This window comes from Phoenix dactylifera, chromosome 7 (assembly GCF_009389715.1).
Source record: "Phoenix dactylifera cultivar Barhee BC4 chromosome 7, palm_55x_up_171113_PBpolish2nd_filt_p, whole genome shotgun sequence".
NCBI lineage: Eukaryota > Viridiplantae > Streptophyta > Magnoliopsida > Arecales > Arecaceae > Phoenix > Phoenix dactylifera.
The window spans coordinates 15742901-15762146 of NC_052398.1; the positions used below are offsets into that span (position 1 = coordinate 15742901).

Here is a 19246-nt window from a genome sequence, read left to right on the forward strand (position 1 = left end):
AATTTTTATGGATCTCCATACCTATTAAATGGAAAGGAGAGAAAAAACTCATCCCCTTTTCAAAATTCAGTAAAATTAGATAGAAAATTACAGAAAAATGGCTCTTCTTAGTTATTTTTAGTAGTCTGGTGGGAGAAAAAGTTGGTGGTTGCGAAGAGTTTGGGGGCATTGTCTTCCTTTGGGTCTGATTGTTAAAGAGTTCAAGAACAGGACCAAGATATCAAACGAGATAGAGGTGCTTTCCATGGTTGAGGGGCATCACATTTTCTTATGGGCTCATGGCACAAGCAAATAGGCCATAATTCAGTGAAAAGGGCCAGGAAATTCATCATCCAACCCTTTTGTCTTCTCATCTACTCCTATTCAGACTAAAAGCTTGAATGAGAAGGCATTAGTTCTTGTAAATCAGAAGAATGGGATTTCTGACAATTAGACTGAGGCTATGGATGGAACCAATTGTTCAATGAATCAAAGATTCGGAATTTTCAGTAAACCAGAATCTACCTGTTCAGGAACATGAGAGGGCGATTGCCTTACTCAAAAGGAGTATTGCAGTCAAATCCACTGTTCCAAGAATCAGAGGTTGATGTGAACCATGATGGGCATGAAGAAGAGAATCCAAATAGAGATGCAGTTGATGTAATTGATACTTTCGCAACTTAAATTATTTTATAAGGATATTTCTATGGAATTGTAGAGAGGCAAGTAAACCCTCCTTTATGCCAGCAGTTGGGAGATTGATTCAGGTACATAATACTTTGATTTCTGTATTTTTTGAATCAAGATTGTCAGGTTTTATAGCTACATGGCAGCAAAAAAAATTAAAATTGATGTTTTTAATAACTGTACATAGCAGGTTATTTTTGTGATATCTGAAATTGGTAAAACCTCCATGGGTTTTGATGGCCGTGTATGCAATCCGGAGTATAGCTTGAGACGGATTCTTTGGAAAGAAGCTTCTATTTTAATGGGTCAATACCTATATTGATTGCAGGAGATTTTAATTGTATTTATGGGCTATTGAATAAAATAGGAGCTTGATCTTCATCATTAATTGGAATACTAATATTTCTTAAATCTATAAATACTATATTGAATTCATCTATATGATCTTTTACATGTGTACCTTCTTGCATGCATAGGTAGTAGAGCAAATGCTTCAAGTAAAATTTATTTTTGAGTGACTTGACTTGGTTATATATGTACTATCTAATTTTAACTATAGTCCAGCTGTTGTCTTTTCTTCAATGACTTTTTTGAGTAGCTCATTTGTAAAATATAATTGAATTATATTGTGTGTCTTCACCAACAACTCCTTGACTCTATTAGATATGCTATCCGATAACTTTTCCTTGCCCTCTGTTCGTCTGATTCCTGTTTACCTAAAAATATGCTAAATAGATCGTTGTTAGAACCGACAAACAAAGTTTAATTTAATTTTACTCTTATCTTTCCTACTTGAAGAATAGTGGTTGTAAGAGGTCGATCCACAGGGAGGCGATTGAAGTTGCATAAAAATTAGAACGTTCACTCGGATTTGAAATCGATTTTTGAATGATAAAAGAAAAACATTATGTCGGGGATATTGACTGATTTTCTGTTCTACTAGAGAATTATTTTTAATTGAAATTAACTAGAAGACATATACTTAGATTTAAAGGGCATTTATATATTTAATGGAAAAAAAAGGCTTTGGCATAAATTAAAATGGATGAAAGCTAAGAAGATTGAAGCCTGGGACATAAATTGCATGAAAGAAATTTAAATATATTGCACTAAAAGAAAAATTACAGTGTGAAAAACATAAATTAAGATTGCAAATCTAAAGCTCCTAAAATAAAACTCTCCAGTAAAATTGCAACAGAAAGAGCTACAAATAAGACCATTAATTAAAATTAAAAACAACATTGCTCTTAATTAAACTAAAACTAAAAAATAATAATAATAAAATAAAATAAAAAGAAGAAGGAGAACAAGCAACGTGCTCTGATAGAAAACAGAGCACGACTTCTCCTCTCCCGTTTTCCTTCCTCCAAACCGATGGCCTCCACCCTCCTTCTCTTTTCTTTGGACCCGCCGGCCACCACCACTCCGAGCTCTCCCCCCCCCCTCTCTGCTTCTCCTCCCCTCTTATAGATCGCCCATGGAATGGAAGGCAGCGATGGATCCTGGGAGAGGAGGAGGGCGCGGTCTTCGGCCATGTGCGGGATCACCTCACTCGGCTGCATCACGGCGGAAGCAGAGGCGGAGGAGGCTGGATCGGCTCCGGAAGAGACGCGGACGGCTGGAAGGAGCGGACGTGGGAGGCTTGGATCACGGGAAAGGGGCTGGCCACGGAACCGTTGCTGATTTCCGCAGGATCGATGGGAGGACGCCGTGGATGCTGGGAGGAGGCGTTGATGAAGCGGAAGATGAATATGGGATGGGGTCTTGGCTGCTTCACAGGCTGGGATCATGCGTTGCTTGATTGCAGCGAGGGATGCTGGGGATTTGGGGGAGAATCACGAGCGGACGTCTCGAATGGCCGAATCCGGAAGGGTGCGACGCGGGCTGAGGCACTGGCATTCGGAAGACGGGATCGCTGGGAAGCCGCCGCGTGAAGAATGGGATCACGGGAAGGATGCGCGCGTGAAGAATGGGATCACGGGAAGGAAGGAGACGCGCGGGATGACTGGGATGTTTCACGGGTGTGGGAGGTTGATCCGATCACGACTTGGAGCTGAAAAGATGGACGGCTGCGGTAGGAACGATCGCGGGGCCTTGATGCGGGACTGATTTGGAAGGTGATCTGATGGACGGCGCGGGATTTCATACTTGCATGGCAGCTGGGGAATTTGTTGAGCTCGAGCTGCCGGGTATTGGGCTCAAACCCAATGTTATTGGGTCTCTTGAATTCCTTGTACTCAAACACAAATACAACGTTAATTAATTAATTTTATCATTAAAAATTAACTATAATACTAATTAAGATGGTATGACGATTGCACTTTTGTGCTCTCATCACCTTCTAATGCCTTTGACAACCCTTGTTGCACTAAAAGGGCTTGCATCTTAATCTGTCAGATGCCAAATCATTCACACCATTAAACTTCTCGATTTCGAATTTTGCAATTGTCATCATGAAACTCCAATCGAAAAAGCCAAAGCTCTTATATCACTTGTTGCAACAAGTAGGTAAAATAATGAAACAAAAAAAAAGGGAAAAGAACAAGAAAGAAACATGAGTACACTATATTTATATGATTCGGTCTATTAATCTGTATCTATGGGCAATGATGATGCAAAAGCTTACCTATATAAAAGCAATTAGAGATTATGAGTATAAAATTATCTCACAAACTCTAACTCTCAGTATACCCGATCTCTAGGGCACTCAATTGCTCTTTTTTCTTAGAGTTACAAGACATATATATATATATATACATATATATATATATATATATATATATATATATATATATATACATATATATATATATATATATATATACATATATATATATACATATATATATATATATATATATACATATATATACATATATATATATATATATATATATATATATACATATATATATATATAATAGAGTAAGTCGACTTAAACTCGCACGGTTATTTCTATACTAATTAGGTTAAGCCAATATATAACTAGTATCTAAGTCAATTTGAACTTGAACCGGTGTCCTATGTTGTTTGAGGCTCGATTTTCTGAGGCTCGATTTTCTCGAATTTGCAAACTCAAGACATACTCAATAATATAGAAAATGTGAACCTGCGTGATGCTTCGGAGAAGCTATATATATGAATGCCAAGTAGGCAGGGATGGTCCATGGCAGCACTAGGGAGTTGGCAGAGCGATGGAACACTGTTTGCAAGTCACCTTCCATCTGCACTCCTCAAAACCTTTGGGTGCTTGTGGATCTGCCATTGTTACCATTCAATTGAGCAGATTTTTATATAGCACGAGCCAACAATGGAAACATGTTGTGACCCAATCCCTAATTAAGATTGCGCCTCGGTAACCATTTGCTTTAATTGGCAATGGAAAGAGCGCTTGTAGGCACGCCAAAAATAGCATGCAATAAAATACAAGGAATAAATCACTGTATCATAGCATTGTTTCAACAATGTTCACTTGAACTTGACAAATCATATATTTAATAAAATTCCAAATAAATCTACGCCATGTTAATGAGAATTAAACTCACTTGGATGAATTTCTACAATAAAGGTATACCTGCAATCCCCTTAATTCCCACAATGGAAATCTCATAAAAATACATATGGGAGAGAAGGCTAAATTGGTAGTTTTTATGGGAATCTCATAAAAACTATTTTTACTGCATTCCGAACTTGACAAATCGTATACTTAATAAAATTCCATATAAATCTTAGCCATGTTAATGAGAATTTAGCCGATTTGGTTGAATTCCTACAATAAAGGTATACTTGCGATCCCCGTAATTCCCACAATGGAAATTTTATACATACGCATATGGGAGAGAAGGCTAAATTGGAGGGATCATAATGAAAACTTTTATTACTGTATTCCTTTTTAGCCCATTGGATTTATCTTATATGAATCTTCCTCATGCACTAGTTAATTTTTGCTTGTTGGTTGTATTACATCTATCTAGCTACAATGAAGTGGAGATTCTCTCTCTTCTTCCTTGCAGTAGTCTTCGTCTCTCTCGCTTTACATGTTCACCAAGCCAGTGGAGCTGCATATGTTGCGAAGACCATCCATGTCGATCTCGATGGTAGAGGAGATTTCCGGACCATCCAAGAGGCCATCAATTCAGTGCCTGCTAACAACAACCGATGGATACGAATCCATGTCTCGGCAGGAGTCTACAGGTGATGCCACTCTATGTTCAGCTTGACTAAAATTCACACTCCCTTCCAATGGATACTAATTTATGTCTAGGTTTCATGCAGGGAGAAGGTGAACATAAAAGAAGATCAAGGGTTCATCCTACTGGAAGGGGATGGGAGGGCAAACACAGTGATTGAGTGGGGGGACTATTCTGGCGACCCCTGGAAGCATGATACTTTCACATCTGCAACTTTCACATCTTGGGCAAACAATTTCGTCGCTAAAAATATTACTTTCAAGGTTTTTATCACAATCATCATTAACATTTGTAGCTAGCCCACAAATGTTTTGTTATTTGTTTATGCATCTATCTCTATATTTGGTGCAACAGTACAAGAGAGGTGATCATTTGATAGTCTAATGCAGCATTGCATATTGAGATGTATTTGATAGTTTGTATTTGAAACCATGCAGAATGGTGCTAGTAATGTAGGGCAAGCGGTGGCAGCTTCGGTAGGAGGGAACCATACTGCTTTCCATGGCTGCGGCTTCGTCGGCGTTCAGGACACGCTTTTTGATCGAAGTGGACTACATTACTTCAAAGAATGCTATATTGAGGGTGCAGTCGACTTCATATTTGGCAGTGGCCAATCTATCTATGAGGTATGGAAAGAAGGAGATTAGGGTGTGAAGTTGGCTTGGTAGCTCATGGTTCATGCATGGATGGAGGAAATTGCTGTGCAAGTAGATAAGCAACCTTAGCATTATTCATGAGGCATGAGGGTATTATCTAAACAACACCTTCTGTTTGATCCATCCAAGTTGGTTTTACCAATGGATCTCTGTGCATCAGTTGCTTCTCTTGAACCCAACTCAAAATCTAGACCTAATTAATGGTTAGGCTGGTATTGGAATCTGCAACATTCTTTCTGAAATGAGGCATGTTATATAAACACACATATAGGTGAATGTCATCTGTATGTCTCCACTTTTTAAACAATTTATTTGTATGCTCCAACCAAAATTGTTTCAGAAAGCATATGATCCATGTAGAACAGGCAGTACCTCCAGGTTTTTACCAACCCAGTTGAGTAGACAAGTCAGGTTCAAATCCAAATCATCATGGAATTCTAGATCTGAAACTAACTAGCCTAGATTTTTATTGCCGACAACCTCCTATAAACATCGTTCTTCTCGATTTATCACTGAAGTCCAACAACAATTAATTTACTTTTCATAAATCATGCAGGGATGCACGATACGAACGGTTGAACGATCCGGCTATGTGACGGCTCAGGGAAGGCAAAGCCCTACCGAGGAGAATGGATTTGTCTTCAAGCATTGTCTTGTGACTGGGACTCAAAAAGCCGGATTAGGCAGAGCATGGGGACGCCATGCACGGGTAATATTTTATGAAACTTTCATGTCAGACATTGTGAGACCTAAAGGGTGGCATGTTTGGCATGGCAATAAGTAAGTCAATCCCCTTGGTATAATTATTCACATATAAGATTTCTGAACTATTTTTCAATAATTATCATGAAGTGCCTCAGTAGCTTCACTGCGAATTTTTTATGCCACATTCTAAATTTCCTGTCACAGAAAAAAGTTCATTTTAACTTAAGGAATTGAGGTTTGGCCCTAGGATGAAAGCCATTAAATGTTTAATTTTAATCTTCGTCCTACGTCGCACGCGCAGAGGCTACGTACATTTGTTCTCATGGGAATATATTGATTGCCCACTCCTTCAATAATGTAGTGTTGTCAGTTCTTTAGAATACTCTCAATCAAGCTAGAGTCATAGATTATCCAGTCCCCTATGGATGGTGTTTTTGATGGACATGTGGAAACTCGGATGCCAACAGATATCTACTTGTAAAGTGAGCTTCTAATAGGTCTATAGATATGGTAGAAATCATGCTGCAATGCACCACACATAGTCACAGTAGTTGCTGTGTGGTATTTATTACTAATAGCTAGCGTTGGAGGGCTTGTGAATGAATTCGAGACTACCAAGATGTTTTGATATAGGATAAAAAGGAATCATGTAGTCACTGCATAGATATACCTTGCTCCTTTGTGCTCTTATACATCACCTTGTTTCTAGGTTCTAGAAAACAGAGAAGCCAAAAATGTTTCGTGGTTGCTTGCTGAACCTTGGTTTGGTTGGGGCGTATTCTGTTGTTGTTTTCTGTAATGGATAGGCAGCAAATATGTTGTTACTGTTTTCTTTTGTTTCAGGCTAAGGGTTAATTCTCTGCCCTTGTTCTCTCATTTCACTCACTCTGAAATTTGTAGTTATCCACCATTTTGCCCATGAAAAGAAGAAAAAAATTAAGTAGCTGCTGGAACTACTCACTTCAGTATAGAGAATGTGAGATCAAACTTAGGCAACTCATATCAAAGGAATTTTATTGATTTTGTTAGGGGCTAACTAGCTTTTATGACATATTTCACATAGAGATATTGTCACGCCCTGAATTCGGATCATGACACGACCGTGCTATTGCAAAATTAAGCATACAATAACATGCAGCCACTTTAAAACTTCAGATTAATTATGAACAATTTCATTCTTGAATGTCATCAAATGTTTCATCAGTAAAAGATTGATTACAAATGATCTAAAAATAGCAACATTTAATATTTCATTTTCTTTTTCCATAACCCAGAAGCACGTCGCGCTCCTTATTTTTAACATCTTCTATTCATCTGTAAGAATATAAATAAATTGGTATGAGCTATAAAACTCAGTAGGTATCATGTATAATCTTATCAGATCAAGCATAATATTTTTCATACTAGTGCATTATTATTAGAAACTAACAGTTGTAATAAAGTAAGCAGTTCATACAACTTATAATCAAATCAAACGTAAAACTTTTGTCTTTATTTCATGCTTTGAAAATCGTACTCATCATTATTCTTGCTTTAAAATCCGTACTTATCATTATTCATGCTTTGAAATCTGTGCTGTCATTATTCTTGCTTTGAAATCTGTGCTGGTAACAAAGTAAACATTTTATATAATCCAACCAGTCATAAAACTATGCAAGTCCATTAATACAACTTCATAAATATGACTATGCATCATAAAACTTTTGTCATTATTCCATACTTTGAAATTCATACTCTCAGATGGTAGTGTAGCTATGGCCGCTCTTATTCCCACGGCAAGGCCTTTACCACTGCAGGGTCATCTTCCAGTTACTATTACCCACTGGCAGGGGTCGTAAAGCCAAGTTACTTTTACCCAGTGGCGGGGGTTATATGCCTAGTTACTGTTACCCACTGGCGGGGGTCGTGCATAGCGATCTGAGAGTCTTTAAAACATATCATGTTTTCATAAATCTTTTCTCATAGATACATTGGAAAGTGAATAATGGCATCATGCTAAATCAAACTCATGATCATGCTGAAAACTTTATTTTTCTATGCATCTTTCTACATCATCATAATCATGTGTATGTAATATAATAATAATTATGATCCAAAATCATGTAATCATTTGCTAACACATGTTTGATCCTAATTTTGTGAAAACATAAATAATCATATACAATTTCATAATCGAGTAGTCACAAGTATTTGATAAAACATAAGATTATATCAAGGTTACTTTTTCCATAATTCATATACACATTTCCAATTGCATAAATAATACTTTTTCATCTTATAAAATGTGATACATGATCCATAATAAGATTAAGACATGTTACTTACCTTAATTTGCTCACCAAATGCCAATTCTCCAATACCTAGCAAGATCATTAAATTACATGTCACTTGCACATTTAATTTCTATTTATTTATAATCTTAAAGTCATTTACAACCCATCCATAGAGCTCAATTTCATTTTCGGGTCTGTAACCTAATTCAATTTCTGGTTTAGTCCCATGGCCCAATTCAATTTCTGGTTCTGGTCTAATCTACTTCTTGGTTCGGATTTGATTTAATTTCTGGCTCAGGTCTGGTTTACTTTCTGGTTCGGGTCTGACCCAATTTCTAGTTCAAGTCTAATAAATTTTCTGGCTCAGATTTGATTCAATTACTGGTTCAAGTCTGATTCAGCTTCTGGTTCAAACCTGATTCAAGCTCTGATTCAGGTCTGATCCAGCTTTTGGTTCAGGTCTGAGCCAATTCCACTTCTGGTTTAGACCAAATTACTCTCTAGTTCAGGTCTGGGCCCATTTGCATTCCGGCCCAATGTTTAATTGGGTTCTGAATAAGGCCCTTGGCCTGATTTAATTACTGGGCCCACTTGTATTCAGGCCCAAAAATACTATTGGTTAATTTATAATTATACCTTATCAGTTCTAATTAATTTAAAGAGAACCTAGCCTCAAACTATATTCAATATAGTCCCTATATTAAAATTTGAGCTCTTCAGGCCCAGTTAGTTTTGGTTTTAAGAATACTGGGCTCGGACCAGGGCCTAGCCCGGCTTCAGGCTTCTAAATCCAAACCTATTTGAAGCCCACCCCTAAATTAGACCCATTGCGGCCCACAGCATTTTTTTATTTTATTTTATTTTTCTTTTCTTTTCTTTTATTTCTTTTCCTGTCTTCCCGAACCTTCTTCTCTCTTTTTCCATTTCTTCCTCTCTTCCTTCTTTCTTCTTTCCATCCCGATCTCCTCCACCTTCTCTTCTCCTCCTCACTTGAAGCGAGGAGGCTCGTGGAGCGCTCGGGAGGAAGACGGTTTTGAGGTCGGCGGTGCCGGCGGCCGGCCACATCGCCCGCGGCTCGGCCTGTAGCAGCCGACCCCCCATCCTCTTCATCTTCCCCCTTCTTCTTCTGTTCTCCCCCCTTCTGAGGAATAGGGTCTCTGAAACCAGTCACCTGAGAGAGGGGAGAGCCCCTCGGCCTTGCCGCAACCCTCGCCGAGACCAATGGCGGCTGCGGCCGAGCCAACGGTTCTCCGAGTCTGTCGCAGCAGAGGGGGAGGAGAACCCCTCCACCGGCGGCCATATTCTCGGCTACCAATCTAGATGTGCTCGGTTAGGGTTTGGCCAATAAGGAAAGAAGATGATCGGGAGGAGAAGGGTCTTCGGCCATCAATGGTCGGGGCCACGACCATGGCCGATCGTGTCAATGTTGACTCAGAGGCCGAACACTGCAGGTTGAATCTCCCCCTTCCCTCCTCCTCATCTTCTTCCTTCTCTTCTTCTTATTCTTTTTCTTATTCTTCCTATTCTTTTTCTTTTGTTTTCATTCTTTCCTTCTACCTCTGTCTTGTTATTTCATAGCTACACTAGTTTATGGGCTTACCTAGCTGCGAGGCCGTGAGGCCTTTCCGACGAATACTGTATCTCCTCTGGCGGCTCAATTGTGGTGACGAGCTAGGTTGTCTCCTCCTCCGTCGCTCCCGATCCAGCTCCTTTGGACAGAAGGAGAAGGGAATGAGAGGCAGTGAGAGGGTGAGGGATGAAGCATCTCTGAGAAGACTCCTAGGTTCTTATAGCCCTGGTATGGGGGAGAAGAATGGTGGTGATCGTGGCAGCGGTTGTAACTGCCTTAGCTGGTGATCACCACCTCTGGGTCTCCATATGGGCCGGCCATGTTGGGCGTGGCCCATTAGCTCACTATCTTATGGGCTGGTTTTCACAGATATGATCCTCTTCTTCACAATAAAAAAGGTCATATAATCAATACTTGGCTTCAATTGTCGATAAGATAGATTGCTACTCGGTTTCCTTCTCTAAGATGCTGCAGAGTTTTGCCTTTTTTTTTCTTCTGACAGTAGATTAACAATCATGTATATGCCTACAATCATGTTTACATTGTTCTGTAGTCTGTATTCTATATTTTAATTTGTATGAATATGTATGCTCTTTACCTTTCTATTGATTAAGTTTTGTTTGTAATAATGCATCAGAAATTCAGTAACTTTTGTGGAATCTGATTGTTTTGGACCCGGATCAAATACAACACGCCGGGTGAAGTTGATGAAGAAACTACATCTGGATGAGCTAAAGAAGTTGACTGATATAACATATATTGATAGTGAAGGATGGATCAGTGCACAACCCTAAATTTAATTGTATTGGATCTTAAAAATGCACCACTTCTGATGTAAGTTGACGCCTTAAGTGTGTTGCATGTACTCTCCTCCAATCTGTTCTATCACTGGAGGTTATGATTACATTGTCCTATTTAGAAATTTAATGAAAACAAACATTCTATTTTGTTATCATCATATAGCAGGAAAATACGGGACTTATTCTTAATTGTTTACCATTCAATAGTATTGATTTTATTTTTTTGGAAAATTCCAATTGAAGATCAACAATTATGATGCATCGGTCATCGGCAAGAATGGTGTTATTTAGTTGTATTTTATAAATAAGGATCATTGTTGAGATCAATGTTGTTAGAGAATGTTTCCTGCGAATTAGTATGGAAGAAGATTATGAGCTCCATTACCTTCTAAGAACTCAGGCAGCAATCGGTGCGTTTATCTGCTAAAAGAGAAAAATCCAAATTTTGGACATCCTTGGTTGTTTCTATTTAAATGACTAAAATATCCCTAAATAGCTCTTTGTTTAAATGATTATGGCCTTGTTTGGGATTATTGTTGATAGTAGAACATTTGTCAATAGAGATTTTGAAGTAGAGTTTTTAACAAAAGAACCCCCTCAACCTGGGGCCTATCCCAGAGATATTCTCTTGACTTTAAAAAGTTCCAAATGGATCCTTCAAGTTTTCAAATTGTTCCAAATAGGTCTTGTCGTTCATCTTCGTTAATAGAATGGTATCACGTGAATATTATATGGTAGCATAAAAGAAATTAATGACCAAAATGTTTTTCATATCAGTTGTTTGTGGGGTGAAATCCTAGCACAGATCTCAAAAAACTCTTAGTATATAGCTCATAGTTAAGAATCACCCGCCATATTGATCTCAAAGCACTCAGAACACCTTCATTTATCTACTTGCACAAATCTCAAAGCACTCAGAACACATTCATTCATCTACTCACACAAATCTTAAAACAAGGATCACCCACCATACAAATCTCAAAGCACTCCCAACCTCTTCATTCATCTACCTACAAAGATCTCAAAGCATGCATAATAGATGGCCTATAGTGAAGGATCATCCATCGCTCAGATGTCAAAGCACTTTAAACCTCTTCATTCATCCTCCTACATGGATCTCAAAGAATTCTTCACATATGATGCGTAGTTAAGGGTCACCAACTGTGCAAATTTTAAAGCACACTGAAATACTTCATTTATGGGTTGCTGAGAATACTCTCGTCTTCTGAGATAGTTGGGAGGTGCTGGCTTTGGAGGATACTGATGTTTTCGAAATAGAACTCTTTTGGTCGGACGCTCCATGTGTACATCTCAAAAAGCACAAATTATTTATTTTTAGTTGCTACTTTTTGACTTTTGTTGCCAATCGTATCATGTTATTCGGCATCTAATATGGTTGGAGTTGCACAATTTGCTCTATTTCAGATTTCAGTTCTCCAAGATATCGTGTTGTAGTTTGCTCGTCGAGCAACTTGATGTTGCATGTCATGAGGAGTTGCTCAAAGTTCATTGTGTACTCTTTTACAATGATCTCATGCCGCTGAAGATTGTGGAGCTTAAAAAATTTGTTCCAAAAATAATCTTTGGGAAAAATTTATGCTTAAGTTCATGACGCATCTTATCATACGCTAGGATCTTGTCACATCATTCATACTCACATCGTCACTTCAGATTTTCCTACCAAATTGATATGTACTTCTTGAGCTTGATGACAACTAACCTCATACATCAATCATTAAAAATTTTGTTAAGCTTGAAGACTTGTTCAAGAATGTGGGGCTAATCAACAAACTCATTAGGTTATAGGCAATCTTTAAAGTCGAGGGTGATATGCAACCTTCAAAGTTGGAAATGTAGGAAGTCATGATTATTGCGATATAGTCTTCGTTTGCATTGATGATGACAATCCTCTTTGCTCGATGAAGACAGATTAAAATCTTTCACTTCTTTATTCGAACACTCACTTTTATCATCAAAGGGCTCTCTATTCGATAATGATTGGAACTGTGGTGATGTCAATATTCATGTTGCTCTTGTCATTGACAAAGCTGCTGATTTTTTTCTTTAAGTTGTTCAAGCTGGTAGCGTAATTTATCTAATTCGATGTCTTATAAATCTTACTTACGTTCAACATACTCTTCGATATTGCAGTGATGAGACGACATCTTCAAACCATGCTGTAACTCCGACTGTTATCGGGAAGGTGTTGAACTTAGATGGAAAATTTGAACGAGGAAAGATACATGCAACCAATTGTGATGAGTAAGAAACCCACTACAACACGTGCGATGCAAGGTGCTAGAATGGGAGGATGATAGTTGAAAGAGGAGCAAGGGTGACTCACTCTATTCCGAGATCGAAAATACTATCCTGGCTAGCTACTCCTAGGATATAGCTCTCACACACTCACTAGTATACCCTAGGAATGTACCAAAAGAGAAGAGAGAGAACAGAGAGAAGGCAAGACAATTTGCATAAGAGAATTTTCACTAATCAATAACTCAACTATCTTGAGTATGATTATAAGAAGAGCCTTAATAGAGGTATTTATAAGTAGTACAAGAGGACTCTTTTCTTCAGTTTTCTAATATGAAATTCCAAATCATATTCTGACTCAAAGAATACTAACTACTAACTCTCCTAATAACATAAAAAATTCTTAAAAAGAAAGTTCACAAAAATTAAATCATATTCTATCATGGAAAATTAGAATAGGCTTCTAAATCTTATTCTAACTCGAAGAATGCTAACTATTAACTTTTCTAATAATATCAAAAGTTCTTAAAAAGAAAGTTCATAAAAATTAAACTCCATAAAATTAACTAACATCACATTTTCTAATAAGAAAAAATTCATATTGGGTTTCGAGACCCTTGTAGCCGGCACCAGCAAACCACATGGGCCCTAGGCACTCTAGCATTGTATAATGTCTTGTTATCATATCTAGTGGCCAGAAATAATTGTCTGCTTGAGGATGTTAATGAGAGCCCACAAGTTCTTGTCTTGAGAGCTTCGCACCATGTGTCGGACTTCATGCGGGTAAAAATATCAAAGGATTGTTGGGTGTTAGAAAAATCTTGGGTCCCACTTCAGCAGTTTCTATGTCCCATATGTTTCATTGCACTAGAGAATCCCCACCCCCTAATTTGCTTGAAATCAATTTTGATGGCAATGTGAAGAATAGAGGCCAATATGGTGGAGCAGGTTTTATAATTCGGGATTCTAAGTCCCATTGGTTCGAATTAAGGGCAGCCTAGGAAGGCCTTTTGTTTGCAATAACTACTTTATAGACCGATCACATTGTTCTGGAAGGAGACTCCAAAATAGTTATATCCTAGATTTATGCAAAGGCAGTGCATCATATACCTATTCATCCATTAATGTTAGGCATATGAAGAATCATAGAGAATGGTACTTCATGTGTTGTCTAGTATGTCTTTGGAGAGGCAAATGAAGCGACGGACTGGATGATTTCATATCTAGCTAATCATTATGGCCTAGTGCTTTAGGAGGTTTCCTTAGTTTTATCCTCTTATTTTTGAGACATTATTTTGATCGATGCGAGTGGTGTATTTACTCGAGGGCTCTGCAAAGCTGCCAGTTCAACCACAAAAAAAAAAAAAAAAAAAATCACGTTTGTACTAATTATAATGAAATATACAGAGCATTGGATGGAATCATGGGGAAAACTCCGAATTGCTTGTATAAGTTGTATAGCAAACATGTATCAATTTGCTTGTACATAAATTCCATGTAAAATATTATTATATTGACTTGTTCCGAAATGCAAATTATTATTTTTGTAGTGCAAATTTCTGAGTAGGTTATGTGATTTGTGTTTTGAGTATTTTATTTTGTTTGACTGAATTGTGTTCAAGGAAAGGAAAAAGTTCAACTACATTACTTTAGCATTGAATTGTATGGCTGGTTGGTGTAAGCCCATCTCTCCACGGATATATGGGATATTTCCGGTTACATGTAAACAAACAGGTGAACTGCAACTGCAGCTTCCAGTTACAAGTGAAAAAATACTAGAAAGTAAGAATCTGCAACTGTAGTTACTATAAACCAAATACTGGATTTGTAACTCCAAATCCTAAAGGTCCATCCCCATACAACCCCAAATACATGTAACTGGACTTTATAGCTATCCAATCAGGTCCTAAATGAATTAGTTGCCTACGTTCGTAAACATATGATTTTTTTTATCACAATAAGGATATATCACATCTTTCAGTAGAGAAGGAAATATATTTGAACGATAGCTTGTGCTTCTTATTTTTTTGATGTAATGGGAGAGCTTGTGCTTTTGTTTATTTTAAAAAAAGAAAAATAGAATACGTTTTGTATAGCTCAATCTGAACCAACCATTTGAGGCATCAATTATGTACGATGAGGACCATCAGATTTTGCAGTGTTACTGCTGCAACAGTGTAATGCAGTGAGCCCCAGAAATGCCCCATTTTTTTGTGAGGAGTATCCCTATACATGCCATTTGAGTGGCTATTTTTGACTATCAGAAGCCTGCTTATGGGCGTTTAAAGTGACTTGCAATGCATTGAGTTCTGGAGAAACCATAAAAAGAGCGGCATGCTGGCTTGGGTCTTTTAATAACCCACCTTCTCCATCCTTGCCTAAGCCATCCGACAGCAGACAAAGGAGAAGAGAGAGAGAGGGGGCACTGATAAGACCAGTCAAACGTTCAGAGCTCTTCTATGGCCTCTCTACTGCCCTTCTCCAACCTTCATATAAGCCAAAGCCAGGCCTGCCATTTCAATACACATTACATGACTTCTCACCTTTTCCTTCTTAGCCTCTTAGGTTATTTTTCGCTCTACGAAAGGATGGCAGCCTTCTCATATCAACATCACCATCCTCTCCTCCTAGACTCTCCTTTCCTTCCAAACAGTGCCATCAAATTGCCTCCCACGCCACACCAAGTTGGAGAGATGACCAATGTGTCCGCTGGCTTCCTCTATTGTAACACACCTGAAGCCATCAGAGAGGCCTCAGCGACTGAAGCCAGGGCCTTCCAAAGCAGCGGCTCTCTTGACGGTGCTATAATACTCCACTCAGGGGAGACCCAGATGGACTGCTCTTCTTCAGTGTTGGTTGAAACCCATGGTGGTGATTCTGGTGAAAGGGCCACAACACTACAAGGCTCGACGGAGAAGAAGAGAAAGAGCAGACATGGCGCAAGCTTGAGCTCGTTTCGGTCAAAGGTAAAAAGAGTTAAAGACCTCAACTTTAACTTTACGAGTGAAAAGACCTCAACTTCCTCTTTAATTGGTTATTCTTTGATCGTAAGGTACTGTTAGTTTTGCAACGTAACAATGCTTGTTGTTAGGATACGAAGGAAAGCAAGAGCAGGAAGCACAAGTCCAAAGAAGGTGAGAAACCCAAAGCCGATGAGGTGAAAGAGAGGAAACCATGTGATGATCCTCCAACAGGCTACATTCATGTTAGAGCAAGGAGAGGTCAGGCAACAGACAGTCACAGCCTTGCTGAAAGGGTACCCTATAACATACCTCTTTTTGCCACAAGCTCATTACTTACGAAGAGAAAAAATAAAGTCATGACTTTGAACATGCTTTCCTACTTGGTTTTCAGGTGAGAAGAGAGAAGATAAGTCAGAGGATGAAGCTGCTGCAAAGCCTGGTCCCTGGTTGCGACAAGGTATAGCTCTAAATTTGATGCAACTTTTGTCTCCATGGATCGTACTTTGGCAGGGTGACATTGTTTTCTAACAGTTACTTCTTTGCTCTTACGAGTAGATCTCAGGAAAGGCCCTCATATTCGATGAGATCATCAACTATGTACTATCCTTACAGAATCAAGTTGAGGTAGTAAAATTTTAACAAATTTGATTCATATGGAAAAGGAGGAGATTTTTATGAAAACTTTGGTACTTACTTATGTGCAGTTCCTCTCCATGAAGCTTGCTTTTTTGAGCCCCACAATGCATGACCTTGGTGTGGATCTTAATGGACATATGGATCAGCAACAGGTGGGACACTGAACCTATCTCCAATCTTTACTGTTGCCTGGTCTTCTACATGCTCATGTGGACAGGTTTTTTACACGTATATGATGTTGATGGGGGCTTGGACCATTACACTTCAGAGAATAGGGAGCATGGCACGGGACTCGGTGCCAACGCCATTTGTACCACAAAGAAATCACATTCAACCGGTAGCTTTCGGAGGGGACATCACCAAAGACTACCCCATGATGGACCCATCGCCTTTTCTACTGCATCAGCAAGGGCCCCAGGCCTTCTCCCAGGTCCCTTACTCCTAGATGGCCTATGTATCCAATGGAAATTAGGTTCAAATAAGTTAAGAGCAAATCAAATCCCTGACATTAATCTATGGACGTCCTTCTCAGGACAATAGTAGCGTTCTGATGCAAGTGGGTGACCAAAGACAAGGGTTTCTCAATCCAATGATGTTCAATAACATGTGCTCTTTCCAGTAGAGAGAGAAAGAGAAAGAGAATGGCCTCAGAAACATGAGGTATGTCCAACTAACAGCCATAAAATGCCCGAGTTTATCAAATTTTGTTAGAAAATAATGGAAAAATAGAGAATTGCCAGGAGAAACTTCAATCAACAACCTGTTTGATTGATTCTTAATGTTGTGCCCTTTCCACTTCTATAAGTACAAGTTTATATAGATACCTTGAAAATGACATAGCATTAAACAAAAACAACTTCCAAGATTAGCTATTTAACAGCATAGTCTAAATATAACAAAGTAGGCTATTAATAGAGTTTACTGAAAAACTGCATCAGTTCCAATACGCATCAGCTTCAATAAGTTTTCATGTCTTTTTCTGCGTACGTAATTTGATGTTTTCTTTATTTCAAACATTCTTCACAGCATGCATGACTGTCCTAAGCAGCCACAACAGTAGAAGAAACCCATGGGGTCTAATCTCATTGATCTGCCTTTGTACAAATTAATTATTTGGATTTAGCCCATCTCCTTGCCTAATGCAGTCAACTAGGAGAACCTTGAGGGAGAAGAGGAAGGCCAAACGCAGGACCATACCAGCTGCGCCTTATCTAGCTCAAGCTCAGATAAACTTGGTCCCATGCATGTAAAAGGCCCAGTCATGGTGATGTTAGACTTGCAAAGGTATGGGATGTGATAAATAATGCTTAATTTATTGCTATCAGCTACCCTCTTTGTCATCTAGAGAGAGAGGAGCAGAGCGAGGAACCGTGCTGTACAATGGGAGACTGATATGACTAGCCAATGCAGATGTGATATCTTTCCTTATGTTTTATTATTCATGGATGTTGTTGTTGGAATCTTCTATGTACTGTTCCTATTGTGATGGGGGCATTTTCAACTGTTGTGGGCAGGGCATCTTGGCAAAAATTTTCGTTCATTTTTTTTATGGTTCAAGATACCTTTGTAAGAAGTGACAATAATGCATGGAAATCATGACTAATGAATTAAAAAAATTAAAATTTAAAATGACATATAAAAATTAAATATTGATGTATTTGTGGTGGTTTATACAAAATCTAGGTAATAACAAACAAAAGTAGTAAAACTGCCAATAACAAACATATATAAAACTTTTGATCAGGCCCTCAGCATATGACAGATGCCACATACAAAACTACCTAATGAATGAACTCAATCAAATATCTATAAATTCAATATAAAAATAAGACTCACTCAATCCTCTAAAAATAATGGAATGAAAAATGTATACAACAATTTATCCTTGAGAACAATTATTCCAAGATGATAGAAAGCCACAATGTTCCAACATATTATTGGCAACCAAACCAAATAAAAGTCTCCAAATAAGCATAAATAAAGTTAATAGGCAGAAAATCTAACTAAACACAACTAACCAGAGATAATTAGATACACTAGGACTCCAAAGCAAATCTATGCATGACTCCTCCTAGCCTTGCATAATTCACGATTCAGAATATGAAAATAGAGAGAAAAAGGCAAGTGAGCTAAACCAGCTTAGTGAGTAAAGTCATACACCAAAGTAAGGTCGAAACATGCCAAGCGCACGACAAACCAAAATAGCAATTTACAAGCACAATAACATTGATTGGGCAAGAAAACTATACTTTTATCAAACCTCAATGAATAAATTTATTTTTTATAAATTATTAACAAATGCAACATCAGGCTATGGCTACACATCTCAATGGCATGGGTCAGATATGATATGTAGAATAATAGATATAATAGATATGAAGTGCATCATGTGCATTATAACGGATATCAAATAACAAGTACCACTATTTTAATTATCAGTAGCTCAATGGTAAAATCACTCTAATGACATTTTAAAACGTTGTTAATATCAGTATTGCTGACACTTATAAGCGTCGCTAATATCCAAATTG

The 19246-nt window shown here is 38.2% G+C and overlaps 2 protein-coding genes across 2 annotated transcripts; both read left to right on the plus strand.

The window, feature by feature from the left end:
* Positions 1-4645: 4645 nt before the first annotated feature.
* Positions 4646-6296, plus strand: LOC103707872 (probable pectinesterase 29). Its single transcript, XM_017842993.2, has 4 exons — positions 4646-4860; positions 4942-5119; positions 5294-5482; positions 6069-6296. The coding sequence occupies exons 1-4, from the start codon at positions 4646-4648 to the stop codon at positions 6294-6296; spliced, it is 810 nt and encodes a 269-aa protein (XP_017698482.2).
* Positions 6297-15509: 9213 nt separating this feature from the next.
* On the plus strand, positions 15510-18143 carry LOC103707819 (transcription factor bHLH137-like). Its single transcript, XM_008792484.3, has 8 exons — positions 15510-16082; positions 16208-16372; positions 16471-16536; positions 16635-16703; positions 16784-16867; positions 16984-17145; positions 17248-17375; positions 17861-18143. The coding sequence occupies exons 1-7, from the start codon at positions 15576-15578 to the stop codon at positions 17335-17337; spliced, it is 1143 nt and encodes a 380-aa protein (XP_008790706.3). The 5' UTR covers positions 15510-15575; the 3' UTR covers positions 17338-17375; positions 17861-18143.
* The last annotated feature ends 1103 nt before the right edge of the window (positions 18144-19246 follow it).

Excerpts from the sequence above, each read along its gene's own strand:
- LOC103707872 (XM_017842993.2), top strand. The coding sequence starts at position 4,646 with ATGAAGTGGAGATTCTCTCTCTTCTTCCTTGCAGTAGTCTTCGTCTCT. Across the intron at positions 4,861-4,941 it reads GTCTCGGCAGGAGTCTACAG|GGAGAAGGTGAACATAAAAG; the intron begins GTGATGCCACTC and ends GGTTTCATGCAG. Across the intron at positions 5,120-5,293 it reads CTAAAAATATTACTTTCAAG|AATGGTGCTAGTAATGTAGG; the intron begins GTTTTTATCACA and ends GAAACCATGCAG.
- LOC103707819 (XM_008792484.3), top strand. The coding sequence starts at position 15,576 with ATGGCCTCTCTACTGCCCTTCTCCAACCTTCATATAAGCCAAAGCCAG. Across the intron at positions 16,373-16,470 it reads GTCACAGCCTTGCTGAAAGG|GTGAGAAGAGAGAAGATAAG; the intron begins GTACCCTATAAC and ends CTTGGTTTTCAG. Across the intron at positions 16,537-16,634 it reads TGGTCCCTGGTTGCGACAAG|ATCTCAGGAAAGGCCCTCAT; the intron begins GTATAGCTCTAA and ends TCTTACGAGTAG.